Source organism: Papio anubis, chromosome 10 (assembly GCF_008728515.1).
Source record: "Papio anubis isolate 15944 chromosome 10, Panubis1.0, whole genome shotgun sequence".
Taxonomy (NCBI): Eukaryota; Metazoa; Chordata; class Mammalia; order Primates; family Cercopithecidae; genus Papio; species Papio anubis.
In genome coordinates, this window is record NC_044985.1 from 24,357,176 (window position 1) to 24,378,008 (window position 20,833).

The following is a 20,833-nucleotide window of genomic DNA, read 5'->3' on the forward strand; positions in this document are numbered from 1 at the left end:
CAAATTTTGCTTTTGTAAGCAATTTTCATTTCATTGCGGAATTTAGAGGATGATTTCTTGTCACGTTCTGCTTATGTTACAAGGAGAAGTAGGCTGCTGGATAGTTTTCCCCATTCTCTGAAACAGAGAAATCTATCAGCTCACATATTTTTGCAATGTGGTGGAAGCATCTTGTTGTACATAAAGCTTGTTACTCAGTTTGCCATCAACAAATTGTCATATATATGACATATATTTGTGTGCATAATATATACATGCATATAAATATACATATACATAAATATAAACACAATATGTAAAATATTTGGTTTGAACCTTTGCTTAAATCTTATATTTATGATTCTGGTCTCATCTTGAATGTTTGTACAAGTCATATTTCCATCAATAGATGTTTTATATTATTAACTAGCTTTTACATGTGTACATACTTAAAAACATCATAGCAATTCTGTCTGATAAAATGCACACACCTTGTGAAGTATTAAACACTTGTGTCTATTTTAACTTGAATTATCACTTCATTCTATAGTTTCTTGAGAAGGCAAAAGGAAAACACTGGCATTTATAAAGTATTGATAAACAAGTATTTATGTATGAGGAATCTTTCAAGTTACTTAAAATAAGCATGGCTTAATATGTGTTTCTGGATGATATTGTCTGCTACCAAAAGCAATTTCCAAATATGGTATGGCTGTGTGCTAATACAGGCATTTACAATAACATCAAACCTTATTTTTGATGTCATGTCACAAAGTATGTAATTGATATTCTATACATTTTATAATTTATTACGAAGTTTGTTATCACAGACATTAAATACACATGGAATAAACACAAATAAATCTACTTTGAAATGTATCACATAGAACACACACACACACACACACACACACACACATAACGCACACACACCCATGCATCAGTTAATGACAGGGATACTTTCTGAGAAATACTCTGTTAGGTGAGTTGTCATTGTGTGAACATCATAGAGTGTATTTGTACAAACCTATATGGTATAGGCCATCATGCACCTAGGATATATGGTAGAGTCTATTGTTCCTAGGTTACAAACCTGTAGAGCATGTTACTGTACTGAATGCTGTAGGAAATTGTAACACAACGGTAAGTATTTATATATCTAAACATATTGTACCATATGTTTAGAAAATGTACAGTAAAAATATGGTATTATAATTCTACAGGACCACCAGTGTATAAGCAGCACATTGTTGACCAAAACATCATTCTATGGTACATAACTGTATATATGATAGAACTCAACAATTATTTATAATGCTATGACTTAAAATTTTAATTAGTTACCTGCAGTAATTCTAAAACACATTCCCTGATGTATTCAGGAAAGATTTCTATGTTAATTGTACACAAGTCATCAATAACATTTCTTTTCTGCTTCATTGGTCTTTAAAATATTTACTGCCAAAATTAATTATTTGATGCATGCTCGTCTCATTAAAAGATGTACTGGCTCATTTGCTTTTTTTCTTTCTGACTGTAATATATTGTTTGTGAATGAGTTCATGTTCTCCTTTACAAGTTTAACCACTTCTTCTTAATACAATACTGGGTCTAAAAAAATTTATATATATATTACTTTCTTGGTGTTTCAAGTTTTTATCTCTAATTTTTGCAGGGAGGAATTGATTGTTGTGGTTCTTAGGTTATGTCTATATACAGTAAAATCCTAACCAACCTAACCATGTAGCTAAGTTAATAATACCAGAAATTCAGAACTTAAAAACTGCAAATTGGTTGTTTAGTTGAATTTACTATTAGATAGAACTGGCTTGTCATAGCATGCTAAAGCTGGCAGGAACAATGGCCCAACACCTTTGCCATACACAAATTCTCTACCATCCTTTAAAGAAGGTCATTTAGCCACTGCAGAAACACTTTCATTGGTGATGTGTGAGCTGGTTCATTCCAATAAAAAGTGTTCTAACATTAGAAACTTCTTCCTTGTATTGAACAGAATCTGCTTTCCAACTCTTAATTCCAATCTTTTAAGCAACCCAGATTAAGTATGTTCCCTATTATACTACTTCATATACAGTTATGTGAATACAGCTAGTAAATTGTCTTTGCTCTAAGCAAAACTTCTTCAGACTCTAATGCTTCTGGATACACAAATTTGGATACACTCCAATTCGTCATGGTTTCTCTTGATAAAATGCCATGTTCATACACGTGCACAGTACCCCCAGGCAGAGCTCGGCAGAATAAAATCTAACCTCTGTAATGGTCCTAATTTTCATTAGGCTGTCTCTGTTGTTTATAGTAGTTATGTCCTACTGAAGATTCATACAGAGTTGTTGCTCCGTTAAAAACACTAATTTTCAAAGGAATTGCTCTTAATGAGGTTTTCCCATACTTACAAAATTGATTTTAACCTAACACACAACTTTACATTTCAACATTGTGTTAGTTTTGTCCACCATCCCAACATGCTGAAACCAAGATGGTTTTAGAAGTTATTTCTGTCCATCGATTCTGTCAGCGAATCACTCTTTTCAGGGAAATGGTACTTACAAAATCTATTCGGATATTATATATGGTTTATTTTTAGTGTATTTACACTAAGTCCTAATAATTCATATTTTATGTTATTTTCCTTCTTGTTTGTATAACAAATATTCTATTCTCTAGTGTTGCAGTAAATGATTAGCCCATTCCACTTCGAAGACGTACTGGAGAGAGAATGAGGGAAGAAATGGAAACTTAAGAGTTAAATACATATTTATACAGTTATTAACACAGCAGTATTGTCTCTGACCACTAGTTGCACCTGGCTTATTTATTTTCTTTATGCTTTGAATATGTTGAAAAATACTTTAATTTTATTTTTGTCTCCTTAACTATATTCTCACAACTTTCATGTCACACTACTATTATGGTATCTTTATATAGATACTCTCCATTTAATTAGTTTTATTATTATGATGGCTTTTAACTTGTTCATTTACATTACATTAAATAGTTTTCTTGACCTCAAATTCTAACATATCACATGTTTTGCTACTTTTGATGAGTACCTACCTTATAACTGATTGGAAGGTCTTGACAGTCTTGAGAACATCCACTGACTTTCTTACTCAAACATTCATTTATATGGCAGTTTCTCTCATCTGAACCATCGCCACAGTCATCCTTATTGTTGCAAAGACCTCCACTGGGAATGCACCTGCCATTTTTGCACATAAAAAATGAACTGTTGCATGACTGTTCTGGAAGAAAAACAAACAAACAAATGGAACATAAAGGGCATGCCATTGTTTTATACTGCAATTGTTGAAAACATTCACAAATATGATAAACGTGTCAAAAATCATAATAAAGTATATATAAAATGCTTTACATATTCAGTATAATATTTTATAAAGTTCAGAAAACCAAGGGCAAACTGCACTTTCATGTTCAACACTTATTGCAAATATAGCTTGACCATGAAAATTAATTATCAAAATAAACCTCCATAGTAAAATTAATGAACTATTTCTGCCTCCTCTATTTTGTGAAGAATGAGTTCAAAAGCATAATGATAGTTTGATAATTCCCTCAAGCCATAGGTCTCTGAGAAATTATATGTCACTAAAAATTAAGAATCTAGAATAGGTAGATATTCCTAAATTCTTTTCTTCCTAGAAATATAACATTGACATTTTGAAGTCAGGGTATAAAACAGACATCAGTGGTGAATAATAGGTGTTCCAAATATAGCTATGGAAAATAGCCGGATGACTTGAACAATACTCATCATCATACACGCTAAAAGAAAGCCTATTATCATGTAAAGTCCATGAGAAAAAAAGTTATTGAATATATTCTATAATATATTATTACATATTTAGTATTTGGAATAGAGAAGTGATAAATAGACCAAGTTTTTAATATATGTATACTCAAATGATATGCAATTTGTTTCATTTTGCCTAATTATGAATAATACAGACAACTTCTCAGTAAATTTTAACTTTTTTGCATTTGAATTTTCAAATAGGCCAATACAGTGAAATTATTCTCATATAAACTCATATATTAAGATATAATGAATTTTTGGCAGTGGGGAAGACAGGATGGTGAATTCAGCAGTACCACTGCCTCAAATCTTTATATTTCTGACACAGACTTAAACTTCCAAAACTAGTTTCCCACATAGTCAATTACTAGTACCCTGCATGGTGTCACGAGATACATCACATGCTTAATAATTTGCATTTTCTTTCATTGAATACTATACTAGACAGAAAATAACAATTTTTCCACTGAAAACACTTTAGAATAAACCTGGTATTGTATCTATTTCTATACCTGCACTTTTACACTTTGGATTTAAAGGTGCTTCATCAGAATGGTCAGGACAATCAAAGTCTCCATCACACTGCCATTGAGTATTTAGAAGACACCGCCCATCAGCACAACTAAATTCTTCTGTACCACACTGTCGGTATCCTAGAGACAGAGAAAAAACATTTGACTAATTCATATAACCAATACTAATTGAAATGTCATCTCCTCAATGCACACTACATCTGATTAATGTGGATTACTCTTGTCTCCTATGAGAAATGTTTCTCATTTCTTTCTGTAACAGTGGTTATAGTTGCAAGAGATATTTGTGCTTTGGAAGTAGAACTATGATTCAAAAACTCAAGTTGGAAACAGACATTCTTATTATTTCAAGGTGAAGAAACAAGAAAGTGATCCTTGACTATACCATTTCTTTTCACCTATCATCTAGATCTCAATAATATCTCTTAGAATGGAAAATGAAAATGAAAGCTATTAGAATTAGCTTGGTTAGGTATAATACGAGAACATATGAGCTATAATTCTGAGCTATAATGATAATTCTCAGAAGCTCTGATATCATGTTTATGTTTAGAAAGCCGTATTCAATGTGTAAAAACATTGTTAAAATGAGAAAAATTTAAAAGTCAATTTTAGAGCAATAAGAACAAAAACTATTATAATTATCCTATATATCGCTTCTTAGGGTCATTAAAACCTTTATTCAAATTATAAAAAAAAATCATTTTTGAAAAGTTAATATCTATGTCTATTTGTAAGTACAACTTATTTGATTTTCAACATTGTTTTATAATGATTTTTTTCTAAGTTTGTCAACAATAAAAACAGTTATTCCTAGTAGAACTTTCTGATAAATCTGGGTAAATTCTCTGTTTTAAGTGGGAAGGGGTAAGATTTTTATGGCTTAAGAAATAAACATAATTCCAACAGAAAATATACTTAATAATGAGTATTTAATTTAAATTGTTTTCATATTGGAATGGTTAAACTAGATAGTTTAATAGCCTCAGCTTCCCTAGCATTTCTTCCCTCTCTCTCCTCCTTCACCAGCTCCTTCTTCTCATTTAATAAATACACTGAAGTCTTGTCCAGTCTAATAACAATAAAAATCTATCTATACACCTCTTACCAGCCCATTTCTCGTCTCTTTATTGCCCAATCTTGCTTCCACTTACTTGCCTGCAGTTCATCTCTAATCAATCAACATTTCATTTCTGTGACCTCTATCTTCTGAAATTCCTCTTAGAGATAACAAACACCAAGTGCCAAGTGTCAAATTCTGGATCTTGGCCTCCTATTTACTTTACCTTTTTGCAGCATTTTATGTTTCTGACCACACTATCTTAGAAAGAGTTTCCTGACTTAATGATATTCACAGTCTACCTTCCTTGGCTTCTTTACAACTTTGATCTTGCTGTTCCCTTATTTTCCTTCTGTATGAAGTCCTCTCCTGTTCCATTCTAAAATGTTGCCAGTGAAGCCCTAACTTCAATGTTCGGTCTTTATTTTCATGCCACCTTTAGGCTGATGGACAGAAAGTTAATATTACTTGTCCTTGTTGTACTTCTGATCTAGAATTAAATTATCACACACTCACTATATAGCTTTATGTGATTGATTAACACCTCATATTCAAAATGTCCACAATAAAGTCTTTATTACATCTCACATCTTATCGACAAAATTAACCCTTAACCTCTTGTATCTCAACACTCATTAATAGCAGCAATTACCAAGTCATCCAAGCTAGAAATACCCTTTTATCCTCCATGTCCTACTGTAACTGAAGTCTGACACATTCTGTACCTTCCACTCCACCATTCTCAACCTGGTTCAAAACCACGTCATTAATCATCAGAACTATCACAATAACCCCCTAACTAGTTTATTTCCCTCTATGACTCCTTTGCTCCGTGGCAGTATTTCTCCTACTCTGGTGAAAAAATGTGGTTCTAAAACAAAAATGTGACTGTAACATTTCATTCTCTTGTGTCAAAATGTGCAATGGCCTCTGAGAGACAAAATAATTAAATACAAATTCTCTGACACTGTATTTCAGCCTTTTTCAAATCTAACTTCAACTTTTTAAACTTCCACTTAATTAACAGAAGACTAATTGCTATTCCTCACCCATCTCAATTTACAGTCTTTGTAAACACATATAGAATTTACTGTTCCTGAAACTGCTCTAAGAACTTTAAAAATATAAATTTATTTAATTCTCTGAACAGTCCTAACATTTAAGCCTTGTTATTAAGCACATTTTACAGATGGAAAACTGAGGCCCAGGGAAGTGAAATGACCTTTTCAAGGTCACATAGCTGTTAAGTGGAAGATCCAGGACTTGAACCCAGGCTCTCCAGCTCTGGGGTTCATGCTATTAACCACCACACCATGCTCTCTAGCATTACATAGGACTTCCTCTTACTAACATTCCCTGCTTCTATTCTTTAGTGCCTCCCTCAAGAACTATTCTTCTCAGCTCTGATCTCATTGTGATTCTCATTTCTATTTGACATAGTATGTTATTGTACTACATTGAATTTCTGTTTTTTCCATTTGTCTGTGACTTTTCCAAGTGGGGTCTCTCTGTCTCATTCATCTCTGTATCAACCAAATATAATGTCTAGCAGAGGGGAGGTATTCAATCAGATATAACTCTGCTTCAGATTTATATCTTGTGCTATGATGTAGCCTTAAAAATATCACATCAAATGTATGACTTCATGCTGAAATAATCATAAAAATTGATACCCACTAATTTCAGTGAGGTTCATATCAAAGGCCAAGGCTATAGACACTGCACAGGGAGGACAAAGGAAGGCACTAAATCTGTTGCCTTCTCTGAGCATATATAAAGTTCACAGCTATTCATTGCATACATTTGTTCATGTCTACGCATTCAAATATTTTACAAAAACATTATGTTCACATTAGAGTTCAACTTCAACAGAGCATTTTTAATATATTGATGTTATCATTAAAGTTATATGTTGTATAGATATTATATATAACATGTAGAAAAATATATGTAAAGGCAATATACATTTCATGATAATATTACATTTTATCAAATCATTGAATACATCAAAAGATAAATAGTAGAAAATATTAAGTATCTGGTGTTTCTGATAATTCTGAATTATATTCTTTTTTTACTCAAATATTTAATTTGGCTATACAACTGAACAAGCCAGCGATATACCGTCTTCAGATTTCAAGTATTTCAAAATATATTAAACTAAAGATTTTTTTTTTAATGTATTTATTTTGAGATGGAGTCTCACTCTGTCACCCAGGCTGGAGTGCAGTGGCATAATCTCAGCTCACTGTGACCTCCACTTCCTGGGTACAAGCAATTCTCCTGCCTCAGCCTCCGGAGTAGCTGGGACTACAGGCTAGTGCCACCATGCCGAACTAATTTTTGTATTTTTGGTAGAGATGGGGTTTCACCATGTTGGCCAGGCTGGTCTCAAACTCCTGACCTCAGGTGATCCACCTGCCTCAGCCTCCCAAAGTGCTAGGACTACATGCATGAGCCACCACACCCGGCCCAAAGACATTTTTATAAACATTTTCCAATATACTGATGCAAATATACTGCAAACAGGTATGATTTCCAAATAAATGCTAGAGCTTAAATAAGTTATAGGTGCTGTGATTTTCTATTACTGAATTCACTGGCTCTTGAAGACACTAAGAAATGTGTTTGTTTGTTGCTTTAGTTATTTATTTACATGCTACTTTTGAAAGACTCTTAGCCTAGGAATCTCCTTCATGAAGTTTTAGATGTACTTACCACACTGTGGTGACTCATCAGAGCCATCTCCACAGTCGTCATCATGGTCACAAACAAATTGCTTGGGAATGCATACTTTATTATGGCACATGAAAGCATTTTCATCACATGTATTATTGGGAGCTAACAAAGACATCACAAAAAATAAAGTTAGATTAGCACATATTTTATCTTCTCCCATATTAGGAGCTTGGGGAATATGTAAAATCATATCCAATAACTCATAGTTACTGAGAAAAAGAAAACTTTGCATAATATTCAATACATCAGATGAGCTAATAATTGCATATGTATTTATATTAGAATGTCTGAATATAAATACACATAATTTAAGGATTTAGTATTCATGAATTCAACTATTCCAGAGTGACCCTGAATTCAAGCCATGTAGCTATTTTAAATTTGGTGAAGGATGAATTCAAATGTTCATATGTTAGAAAAAATATCTCAGCTAATAATATTCTGTTTTTTTTTTTTTAACTTATGCCTACAGTAATGCTGGTAAAGTAATAACAATGTTGCTACCTTGTGAAAAATAGACCTGCAAAGAACAATATTAATGTTCATAAAGGAAGTGTAAAGAAAACTGAGAAGGTTTAGAATGTTATTGTCTTTAAAAAAATAAAATAAAACTTTTTGATAACTTCCAGAGTGGGGTGTTGAATTAGGTAAAGGTAAGATCTTTGATGTCATCAGTCCCACCATAAGTACCACACAAATGAAATGGAATATTGACCCTTTAGGAATATTGATCCATGAAAGCAATGTTCCAACAAGTGGGAAAAATGGTTGATCCAAGTGATCAATAAAATTTCAGCAAAAATTCAAAAGAACATAACTAGTGCAGAGAAAGAAAAAAATTAATACCACATGCATAGAATAATAAGAGGTTTGCAAGGCTCATTCAAATATTTTCAGTAATCTTTGCTTATATTTAAAAGGTAAATGCTATGCAGGACTCAAGGTTTGGGGTATTGCAAATAGCAATAATTTGCCATATGCTATTGTAGAATGCTGTAAAGAGAAAAGTTTTGCAGAAAGTGGCTGTGGCACTTATATTTGTATTCTTAAGGAAGCAATTTATCTTCTTGGTGCATTTGTTTCTTTATCTATTTAATAGGGATAAAAAATATATCTGATAAATTTCTTATAAGGAATAGATAACGTATGTGAAGCAGATTTGGCTCATTTGAAGTATTTAATAAATGTCTAGGTGCTCTTTAAACTCCTATTTATATAATAATTATTTTTGGCAGATTCCTCAAAACAGTTCACTACAATATTGTGGGAATTCAATAATGCAAATAACAGCAACAATTACAATAATTGATATGTAACGCGGGTACTTGAAAAACTTAGGTGTCTTCCATTTCTCCATTCCACGTCTTAATAAGCACTTTTCTCCCCATGAAACACCTTTCTCCTTCTTTGTCCCTCAAGACTCAGATAATATCATCACTTTTTCTTGAAATCATTCCATGAGGCATTTTACATATTAGTAGGATATTTTACATAATATTTCTTTGTGATTGGAATAGTATATTTTATATACATCACTTTAACACTTAAGATACAGGTATTATCAATATTCTTTCCCATTGCCTGTAGCCCCTTCTCCCCAGACTGTCCCAGGCTCCATGAACCAATAAATCTCTCCCTTTATCTCAGAAATTATTGACATAGTGTAGGTAAAACATAAGGGTTTTTATAACGTAATCAGGCATAATTTACTTTTAACAAAGAGTTTTTTAAAGTTGTATAGAAGCCACAGAGAAGTAGCATGAACAACTGCCTCTTGTAATCAGAGTAAAATTCTGATTTTACTAACTCCTCTTAACTTTGAACTGTATGCCAGCTTGGATAACTCAGGTGAATTACACCAATTCCAATACATGAATTAATCTTTAAAACACTGAGCAACAGTGACTTATTTGGCATTAACACTTTCAGATCACTTGAGTACAATTTGCTGCATTTTAACATAATTTACTTAATAGTACCCATGTGGTCCAAAAGTGTTAATATGCCTCCCAGAGTGTTAACTTGCTACAATAGCAACAGCATACTGGGACCATCTGGATCCCTGAATTGACGCATAATCCTTTATTACGTAGCCCTCAGTGGCCCCATTGACCTTCACAGACACACATATCAGTTTCAAGATCAAAGCGAATTATTCTACAACAATAGTATGAGTTCTGGGCACATAGGTCTGCCTCGAAGTTTTCTTTTTTCTTTTCTGCTTTAACTATTCCTCATGTACACGTGCACACACATGCACACGCGCACGCGCGCATACACACACACACACACTCTCTCTTACATTATGGCTTCAAATACAAAAGATGTGAAGGCAGGCCATTGGAGAGATGACTGGCATAATTCATTTTAACAAGTGGAGTTCGCAGCATTATTTCTGACAAGTTGCTCAGCCCAACAGATCCCCTATGTGACCTTGTGATCTGCATTCAAATATGCAGTCCCTTCATCCTCCTGATCATGCAAAGGAATTCATCTAAAAGTTTACTGTTGAGTAATACCCTGAAAATTTCCTGAGGTGACTTAGAGTCAGAAACTTAGTAAATTGTCTGACCTCCGAAGGTGCTCTTCTGATCCCTCAGCTTCATTCGGCTATATCCATACTATTTTTACACGACCCAAGGGTTAATACCCTATCCTTAGGACTAATAGGTGTTTACTGACCTCCTGATCAGTAGTTATTTAGGATCAGAGAAGTCATTCCCAGAGTTTCTATAATAGACAATCTAAAAGCCTTCAGGAGGGATGGTGGTGGACGACGCAAAAGAGAAAGTACCAAACCTACTGTACTCGTACACATAAAGTGCAGTTACATTAGCTGAGAAGTGAAATGATAAGTCTGTGTTTATCAAAATGGTTTTAAAATGGGTAATCTGACTGCGCATGTTTGAAACATTGAACAGTAGTTAAAGAGGTTGCAGAACTACTGTGATAACAACATCCCACCTGGTTAAGTCCAGTACTACCTACGGGCCCAGGAATTGGGAAAGCAATGGGAAATGTGCTACGTCAAATACTACAAAAACAAACATCCAAGGATGCTATAGCAGTTTTCTTTGACATGCAGCCCTGGCCAGTGTTCATACCGCAGCCTGCTGTGGAAAGCTCATCGCTTCCATTTGGACAGTCCCTTTCACCATCACAAAGCCAATGTCGGGGCACACAGGCATGAGAGCCCTGGCAGCTGAACATGTCAGCAGCACAGGTTGCGGCACCTGAAACGCAAAAACATAATGCCATTAAGACCACTGTGTGTCCACTGGAAAATGTCTACCATTTACATTTTCTGTAGTAAGGGGGGAGGCAGAAGAATGTTGCTTATAAAGAGGCGATCGTAGTTATTGGGAATCATTAAACATCATTCTTCCCGTGTAGTCGTCTACACATTTTTATCTAAGAAGGTATTATTTCCTAGCTATAGTGTTATATTTCTTAAAGCTACAAGGCAGAAAATAATGTATTTTATCCTTGTAAAACGTGGCAAAGCATAGAAATATCATAGAATTGTGAATACACTGAGATAACATTTCTAAAAGACTGAAACTAGAAAAATAACAGTAATTGAAATAATGCTATTTTTATTGCTTAATATGTGCTAAGCACTTAACATATTAACTCATTTAATCCATACAATAAGCCCAACCCATAGAACTATTATTAGTATGTTTTTACAGAAAAGAAAACCAAGGCTCGGAGAAGTTGAAAAGCTTGCAGAAAGTCACAAGTTTCACATGATTCCCCATGCTGCACTAGGAGTCCAGAACCCGCTGAATCCTAAGCACCATCTTTTGACCACTCACGTCATTATTATTACTCTCCATCCTGTAGTACCAAAAGAATAAATGTATGCACATTCTATTTTTTCATGCATAATACTTGGAATCTACCTTTGCTCTATCATTGCAATGTTTCTTTATTTGCATGATAATGTCTTTCAAAAAATGCTTGTTGATTTGGACTCTTAAGTACAAAAGGTTCCTCTTTCCTTCCATTTATGATCATAGGGTGGCCATATGTCAAATGACCCTCTCTCCTGATGTTTTCCTAGTCCCTGTGCAGTTATATACAATGAACGTTTTGAATGTTCTGTTTGTTTATAAAAGTACCTGAGTGAATCCTAAATCTCTGTTTTTAAAAAAATTGTACTTTCTTATGACCCAAAGTTATCCAGAATAGATGCTAAAAAAGAAACTTGTTGAATTGTTGAAAATAGAATATTATCTCCAGGAAGAAAATATAAGTAACTAGATGAAAAATATTTGTTTCTAACAATTGAAAGCAGTAGCCAATGTGTTTTAATTGGATTATCATTTATCCTCTTACTTTTCAGCCAGAGTTGTTAGGAGCAGAAAATTCTTTTTGAGGTAATGTTTTCAATATGGTAAGCAGTGGGGTATCACAATACAATCCTCGAGGAGTCTTTTGCAACATTAACATACCTGTTCTGGACATATACCTTACCTGAAGGAAAGGATGAAGTGTGAATGTTGACAAATCCCCCAGTAATCTAGATTTGCTTATTTAATTGAGGATCTATTTAATAGAACGGAGTTTAGCATGTTATATAATACTGGAAGAAGTTAGAAAATAATCTATTAAATAAAGGTACTTTCATTTAAAAATGATTTTGTTTGCTAACTAGTATGTCTTTAGTATTTTCTATAATAAATTCTCTTTCCACAGAAAATATTTTTATATTATTCCTCCTTATCTATCCTTTTTAAGCTTGTCGTGAAAACATAAAGTGTCCTTTTTACTATTATATTCTCAATTCAATGCTTTGTATAACATTTTTACTGTTTAGCTTGAGATTTTTGTAACTGCATTTTTTTCTCTTAAGGAAGTTTTGATAAATGTAAAATTTGTCTACTGCCATATTATCACTTTAATTTGTTCTCAAGGCAGTCTGATAGAAAGAGCCCTTATTTGGCAGTGGAGAAATCTAATTCTGTATGACCTTGGTGAAGACTAGCGCCTGAATTACCCTATCTTTAAAATGATGTGTATGACTGGATAATTACTAAGATACTCCAGCTATAAAATGGCATAAGGCTCTTTGTAGCTAATTTTCTGGCTCCCTTGATAGTATTCAACAGATTTTGTGTTAAGAACATGCCAAAACATCATAGTCAATTGGGAAGAAAATGGCCCAAAGAAAAAATTCATGACTTTATTTCATAGTTGCCACTGCCATCTGGAGACATATTGCCTTCCTCAGGGAAAAGAATCCCTAGGGAGAAGAAAGACATGTTGATAAATTCCACTAGATCCATCTTGCACGCCCACTCGGATAATATTTGATTGATAAGAGTCACTATCCTATTTAATATTTCGGAACCTGAATTCTGCTCATACCTCTGTCACACTTAATTATCTGAGTGACCTCAGGCAAATTTATTAATTTCTGTGAGTTTCTCTTTTTTCATCTCTCAAAAGATGGAAATAAACTAGACCATGGTTTTCAAAATGGACCCTCAATATTCCAGATCAGAATCACTCTATGCATATCAATAAAGAACGTGTTTACATCCTGTATCAGAATATTTTGAATTGGAAATTGGGAAACTACATTTTTAACACACTTCTGAGAAGGATCTTTTGCACCCGAAAGGTTGAAAGCAAGTGAGATACATTATTTATAAAATTATTTTCCTGTTCTAAAATATGAGGTTCAGTTCATTGGCAGATGATTGGTCTAAAGCAGTATTTTCTTTATGTGTCTCAAGCTTGGTAGTTAGTACATAAAATATAGCTCATAATTAAAGCAAATTAGCTCAGTATTTTGATTGCAGGTAAACATGTCCATTTTCTTATTAGTCTTTAATAAAAAAGCATTATTAGGACACTGACAATACTTTGACAAAGAAATGAGGCAGGAGAAATAAAATCAGAAAAACCTCATAAATATAGTGTGCATTGGTTATGTTAGATGATCATACTAGGTATATAGTTATATAGGGATAAATCTTTTTGTATCCAATTAATAGGTAAGGAATCATCAAAATAAGGAATAAAACGAAGCGGTCTACGATTACACAGCTTGCAAATGCAGATGTGGGAGAACTCACCTCTACACGACTTTAGAGATTTTTGCCCCTATAATATTGTGTCCATTCAGAAAGTGCAGTGTTATCAATGGGGCCATTTAGTGCAGAGGTTAACAAAAGTCAAAGGTAAGATAATTTTAGAGATTGAAACCGTGTTCATCCTATTGTAAGTAGGTAATTATTTTATTAAAATTATTTTTAAAAATAATAGCAAAGAGAAACAGACTGTCAGACATCTAATTGGCTACTGACTTTTTTTCTTTCATAGCTTTTTGATAGTGATCTTTCTATTTGTCTGTGGCATAACTGTAGATTGTTTCAGCTGTGTAAGTAAAAAGTAGATTTTGAGTGACTTAAATACAAGAAAATAAATCGCCTGCTTTCAAGAATATCTCCAATTTCATATTGTTTACAAAGAACTTCAGTTTAGCTTGAATACTATAAAATACTACCTTTCTCCATGTTTGTGACACAAATAGCAGTCCACAAACCCTGAAGTTTAAAAGAGGTGTTAAATGCACTAAAATCTATACATACACCTTATTCAATGATTTGGGTCGTTCTCTTCCTAAAAGAGGATGGTAACAGCTGCCACCAAAGGCTGATGTAATGAGTAAAGAATATGTATCTACAGGTACGAACGTATACACAGAAATAGATTACATAGACAACCAAAAGACATCTACACAAATTAGTGAAATTCTTAGCCAGTTAGAAAAAAAAAAATTAAAGATTAGCTTGTTTCCTTCTTTTACCCCTTAGGAAACTCAGTGAATAATTCTATGTAACTATTTGTTAAATATTTGTGAATATTAAAAAGCAATTATACTGACCTTATAGTTGACATATAGTAAATACAGATATTTGATACTAATACCTCTAATCCTATAAAGCTACATTTTAAAGTGCATTTTAATATCATATAAAATAGCCATCTTCCTTTACTTCTTATTTAAAACAATTCAGCAATAAGAATGACTATAACACACAACATATGCACATAAACAGCATGTGTGGGTGATGGCAGTATATTTTAGTATACTAATTTTGGAGGCTAACAGTGGTATATAGGATGCATCATGAAAAAAATTGTTTGATTATTTGACCCTGTAATCTCAGTCTTTGATATTTGCTTCAAAGAAGTCACTGAAAACTACACATAAAGTGTACAAATACATTTATTGTGGTAATATTAAGGAAAAACACCGAATATTGAATAACAGCTTTATGTATAAAAAATAATAGAAAATGGATTGTCATGAAAATAATAAAAACAGCTACCTAGAAGTGTACACATACATTGTATGTTAATTTTAATAAATTAGCAAATTTTGTGCATGCTCTAAAATTATAGAGCATATATAATGCTTAAAAACTGATTGAGGACAGAAAATAGACAACTCACCACAAATGCTATCACTTTCATCTAATCCATCCCCACAATCATCCTCTCCATCACAAATCCAATGCTTAGAAATACATTTTTGTGCAGAACAAGCAAATTGGTTCCAAGAGCAGGAAGAATCTAGAAAACAAACAAAAGGAAAAACTAATCAGGTTGAGACTGTCTTACAACAGATCCGACAATGAGAAGATTCATTCTTAGACTCTGCTAAAATCAACCATCCTATAATAAAAGAAGCCAAATTCTTCTTCTCTATGATAATTCTAAGAAATTTTGGCATCAGCTTGCATATTTCCCCTGTGTTTCCAGTTTATACAACCATTATTTCTTCAACGTGATTCTTACAAGGCTTGCCTTTGAGGTAGTCCTAATACTGGTCACTCTACTCCAGGTATATTTGTCTGTTCTCTTTTTTTTTTTTTTTTTTTTTTTTAATGTGTGATGAACATATATAAAATAAATATTTCTGGTGTAGTCGAGTCATACTTTTAAAATTTAAATCTATATTTGAGCCAAGAGAAAAATCTTACATCCTAAGTAAGGTAATAATATGGTGGACTGACCAGTAGATAGGTTTGTTTTTAAAAGTGGGCGACTAAGGAGGTTATAGCTTGAAGACAACCTGACAGTTTTGAATCCAGCAACTGTGCTGATGTTTTTGTGTTGCTTCCTTGGAAACACTTGAGTTTGTTATACCTGACTAATAACACCTAAATCAACTGGCATAGTTGCTGACATTTTTATTACTAGATTATGTTTTTATAATAACAACATACTCCATTTATTTCCAAAGCCAATTTTGTTATTGCTTTCCTCCATTCCTAGCCTCCCTTTTAACCCAGCATATTTATCACTAGAAAATATTCAAAAGTAAAATCCTTCCAAATTAAGGTATTCAAAATATAAACTCTTGTAAAAATAGCAATTTTGCTTTTGATTTCACAAACAGTTGCAAAACTTTGCATTTTCACTTAAAATGCTTAATTAGATGACCAGTAAAATAGAGAACATTAGAAAACTGAAGTTTGGAAAAAGTAAAATTACGATCATGTAATGGCCACTGTTCAGAAATTGTGAATTCACATATGGTATTTTGGAAGTTCTCTGCTAGTCTTGTTCAAAATCTGGCTCTAATGTAAAGATATATAGCATCTTAATCAAACAAAATGCACCTTCACATTTCATGATGACATTTACTTTTAGGAGAGTTTGACATTTCACAGAAAATCTGTTTTTAATCTTTTTTCTACTCTATTCACCACAGTGTATGTTATTTGTGCTAAATGTAAATAGTGATATATACCTTGCTTTCCTATTGGAGATTTCTTTGATTTGCAAATCACAAAATCCATACATTTTAGAAAATAAATTTAAAAATGCTTTCTTAGTTTGACAACATAACATGAAATAAAGTGTACACACACAGAAATTAGGAGGTAGAAGATGAAAGGCAAAAGTTTAAAGAAATAGAAGTTTACGTATATTATTGAAAGCCATACATGTAATCAGTAGAAAATTTCAGTATAATAATATTCAGTCAGCTCTCCACATGTGTGTGTTAATATCCATGGATTCAACCAATCAGATATCAGAAGTATTTGAAAAAATAAAATTAAATAATAACAATACAAGAATAAAATATAATACAAATAAAAACAATACAATGAAACAACAATTAACACAGTATTTACATTGCATTAGGCATTATAAGTAATCAAGAGGTTATTTAAAATGTACAGGAGGATGTGCATAGGTTATATGCAAATACTAAGCTGCTTTATATAAGGGACTTGAGCATCCATGGGTTTTAGGGTCCATAGGGTGTTAGACCCAATTCCCCATGCAGATGCCAATAATAGGTGGGAGAAATATAACAAGTAGTGCGTGCCAAATCCTTAATTTATAGCAGAAAGCAAATATATTAGGTACAACATAAAGGTAATAAATTAAGAAAAGGTATAACTTTATTACACCTGTATTATAAACTGATGGAAGTAATTATTCAACAAAAACACAGAAGGTTAAAAGAAAAGTCTAGGACCAAAGAGTGTTAGTCTTCATTATAAACTCTTTTAATTTTAATATTTACCATTTTTTATTATCTAATAAAAACGTAAATTATTTAAAATCAGCTGACAATATTTTGGATAAAATCCCTATATAAGAGAATACTAACATGTAAGTAATAGTAAGGTTAACAAAACTAAAGCTAAATACAATGTCTCACCACAGTGGAATTCATCAAGTCCATCCTCACAATCTTGCTGACCATCGCATATCCAGGTAGTCAAAATGCATCTCCCACTAGGACAACTAAAATAATTTTCTTCACATTTGTGTTTGTTTTGAACTGTGATAAAATATAAAACGTAATGTCAAACAATTCAAATTAATTTTAGACTTCTGAAATATAGGTAGATAAAACATTAATACTCCCTGAACTGAAAGAGATAAATAATAAGTAAACTTTAAAAGAGCTAAGATGTTTTCCTAAAGAATGCCAAGGTTATGAAAATAAAGGAAAGACTGAGAAATCGTCCCAGAACAGAAACCCAGGAGACATGATAATCAAATGCAATCCAGTATTGAGTCCTCGTACAGAAAAAGTATAGTAATGTAAAATCAGTTTAAATTATAACAGAGTAGCACTTAGTTAAGAAACATAAAATAAAGCTAAAAAATATATACGACTTTGGCCGGCCGCGGTGGCTCACGCCTGTAATCCCAGCACTTTGGGAGTCCGAGGCGGGCGGATCACGAGGTCAGGAGATCGAGACCATCCTGGCTAACACGATGAAACCCCGTCTCTACTAAAAATGCAAAAAATTAGCCGGGCAAGGCGGCGGGCGCCTGTAGTCCCAGCTACTCGGGAGGCTGAGGCAGGAGAATGGCGTGAACCCGGGAGGCGGAGCTTGCAGTGAGCCGAGATCGCGCCACTGCACTCCAGCCTGGGCAACTAAGCCAGACTCTGTCTCAAAAAAAAAAAAAAAAAAAAAAAAAATATATATATATATATATATATATATATATATGACTTTAAATTCAGTGAGCCTAAGGCCAAGGAATAATATTTGGGTGAAAAATATTCTGAATTCCATGTTCATAGCACAAAATAATAATACATTGGTGTCTCTTTTCTGGAAAAGTGTGAATTTAGTGTTTCTATGGCCCTCTATTTTGAATATTTCTCAACAGTATTTAAACAATTATTCTGTATTTTAAGGAAGAATAAACGAGTTACACTGGCAAATCTAAAATTATTATACCTTCCAGAATTATCATAAAAAAGTAACTATATGTAAAATTATTTTTTTTCTTTTGAGATGGAGTCCCACTCTGTCACCCATATTGAAGTACAGTGGCACAATCTTGACTCACTGCAAACTCCGTCTCCCAGGTTCAAGTGATTCCCCTGCCTCAGACTCCTGAGTAGCTGGGACTATAGGCACATGCCACCACTCTCAGCTAATTTTTGTATTTTTAGTAGAGACGAGGTTTTACCATATTGGTCAGGCTGGTCTTGAACTGATCTCATGATCCACCCACCTTGGCCTCCCAAAGTGCTGGGATTACAGGTGTGAGCCACAGCACTCAGCCTATATTTATCTTTTAATTGGGTGTCATCTGTTCCATTGCTCCTTCAAGTTTTCATGATTTTAGACTGCTTGGTCTATAGCCAAGCAGGAAGTAAACCCTAGTGTATATATCCCAATCACACTACAATAGTCTATTATGACTATTTTAAGATAACAAAAAATGTATGCATTTTATTTTTTATATGTTGACTTTGTAGATATAATTAAAGATGAAAATACATTTTTTGAGTGAATTCAGCATTAAGCTAAAACATTTTAGGATGCTTAGGATGTTTCCTGGATCTAACCTAAAGTATTTAGGCTGACCATTGCTGGCTTCCTGTCTGTCCACCTGCCTTATAATCCTGCATGCATGTTCCTTTCCTTCTTACCCAATAAAAAATTTATGATTCTCAATTAGTGTTGAAAGTTAATTCTTAAGATAACTTATTAATAGTAGAAAGAGATGGAGATCACAACAAAGAAAAATAAAATATTAGTTTAATTAATATCTATCATATGCTGACCTCAAGATAATTTCAAAATTAACTACAGTTATACTGAGGTAAAGAATGTGTTGTTGCAATCAGAAAATTAGATTAAGAATCTTGGCGCCAGTTTCGTTGAGCAGTGGTTTGTAGTTCTCCTTGAAGAGGTCCTTCATATCCCTTGTAAGTTGGATTCCTAGATATTTTATTCTCTTTCTAACAATTGTGAATGGGAGTTCACTCATGATTTGGTTGTTTGTCTATTATCAGTGTATAAGAATGCTTGTGATTTTTGAACACTGATTTTGTATCCTGAGACTTTGCTTGAAGTTGCTTATCAGCTTAAGGATATTTTGGGCTGAGACAATGAGATTTTCTAAATATACACTTACATCATCTGCAAACAGGGACAATTTGACTTCCTCTTTTCCTAATTGAATACCCTTTATTTCTTTCTCTTGCCTGACTGCCGTGACCAGAAATAAAAGTAGACACAAAAAAATGGAAGAACATTCCATGCTCATGCATAGGAAGAATAAATATTGTAAAAATGGCCACACTGCTCAAGGTAATTTATAGATCCAATGCCATCCCCAGCAAGCTACCAATGACTTTCTTCACAGAATTGGAAAAAACTACTTTAACGTCCATATGGAACTAAAAAAGAGTCCACATTGCCAAGACAATCCTAAGCAAAAAGAACAAAGCTGGAGACATCACGCTACCTGAATTCAAACTACACTAAAAGTTTACAATAACCAAAACAGCAAGTTACTGTTACCAAAACAGAGATTTAGACCAATGGAACAGAACAGTGGCCTCAGAAATAACACTACACATCTACAACCATCGATCTTTGACAAACCTAACAAAAACAAGAAATGGGGAAAGGATTCTTTATTTAATAAAAGGTGCTGGGAAAATAGGCTAGCCATATGTAAAAAGCTGAAACTGGATCCCTTCCTTACATCTTATACAAAAATTAATTCAAGATGGATTAAAGACTTAAATGTTAGACCTAAAACCATAAAAACCCTAGAAGAAACCCTTGGCAGTACCACTCAGGACATAGGCATGGGCAAGGACTTCATGACTAAAACACCAAAAGCAATGGCAACAAAAGCCAAAATTGACAAATGGGATCTAATTAA

General features: G+C 33.3%; 1 protein-coding gene across 3 annotated transcripts in view; it reads right to left on the minus strand.

Moving 5' to 3' along the window:
• Positions 1-20,833, minus strand: part of LRP1B (LDL receptor related protein 1B) — a 1,950,491-nt gene that overhangs the window by 275,498 nt on the left and 1,654,160 nt on the right. For all 3 annotated transcript variants that reach the window (XM_031651763.1, XM_031651762.1, XM_031651761.1), the window contains 6 exons: positions 17,847-17,969; positions 15,620-15,739; positions 11,254-11,382; positions 8,129-8,251; positions 4,330-4,470; positions 3,058-3,245 (listed from right to left, as the gene is read on the minus strand). In XM_031651763.1, coding sequence (XP_031507623.1) covers positions 3,058-3,245; positions 4,330-4,470; positions 8,129-8,251; positions 11,254-11,382; positions 15,620-15,739; positions 17,847-17,969 — 824 coding nt within the window. The remainder of the gene's footprint in view (positions 1-3,057; positions 3,246-4,329; positions 4,471-8,128; positions 8,252-11,253; positions 11,383-15,619; positions 15,740-17,846; positions 17,970-20,833) is intronic.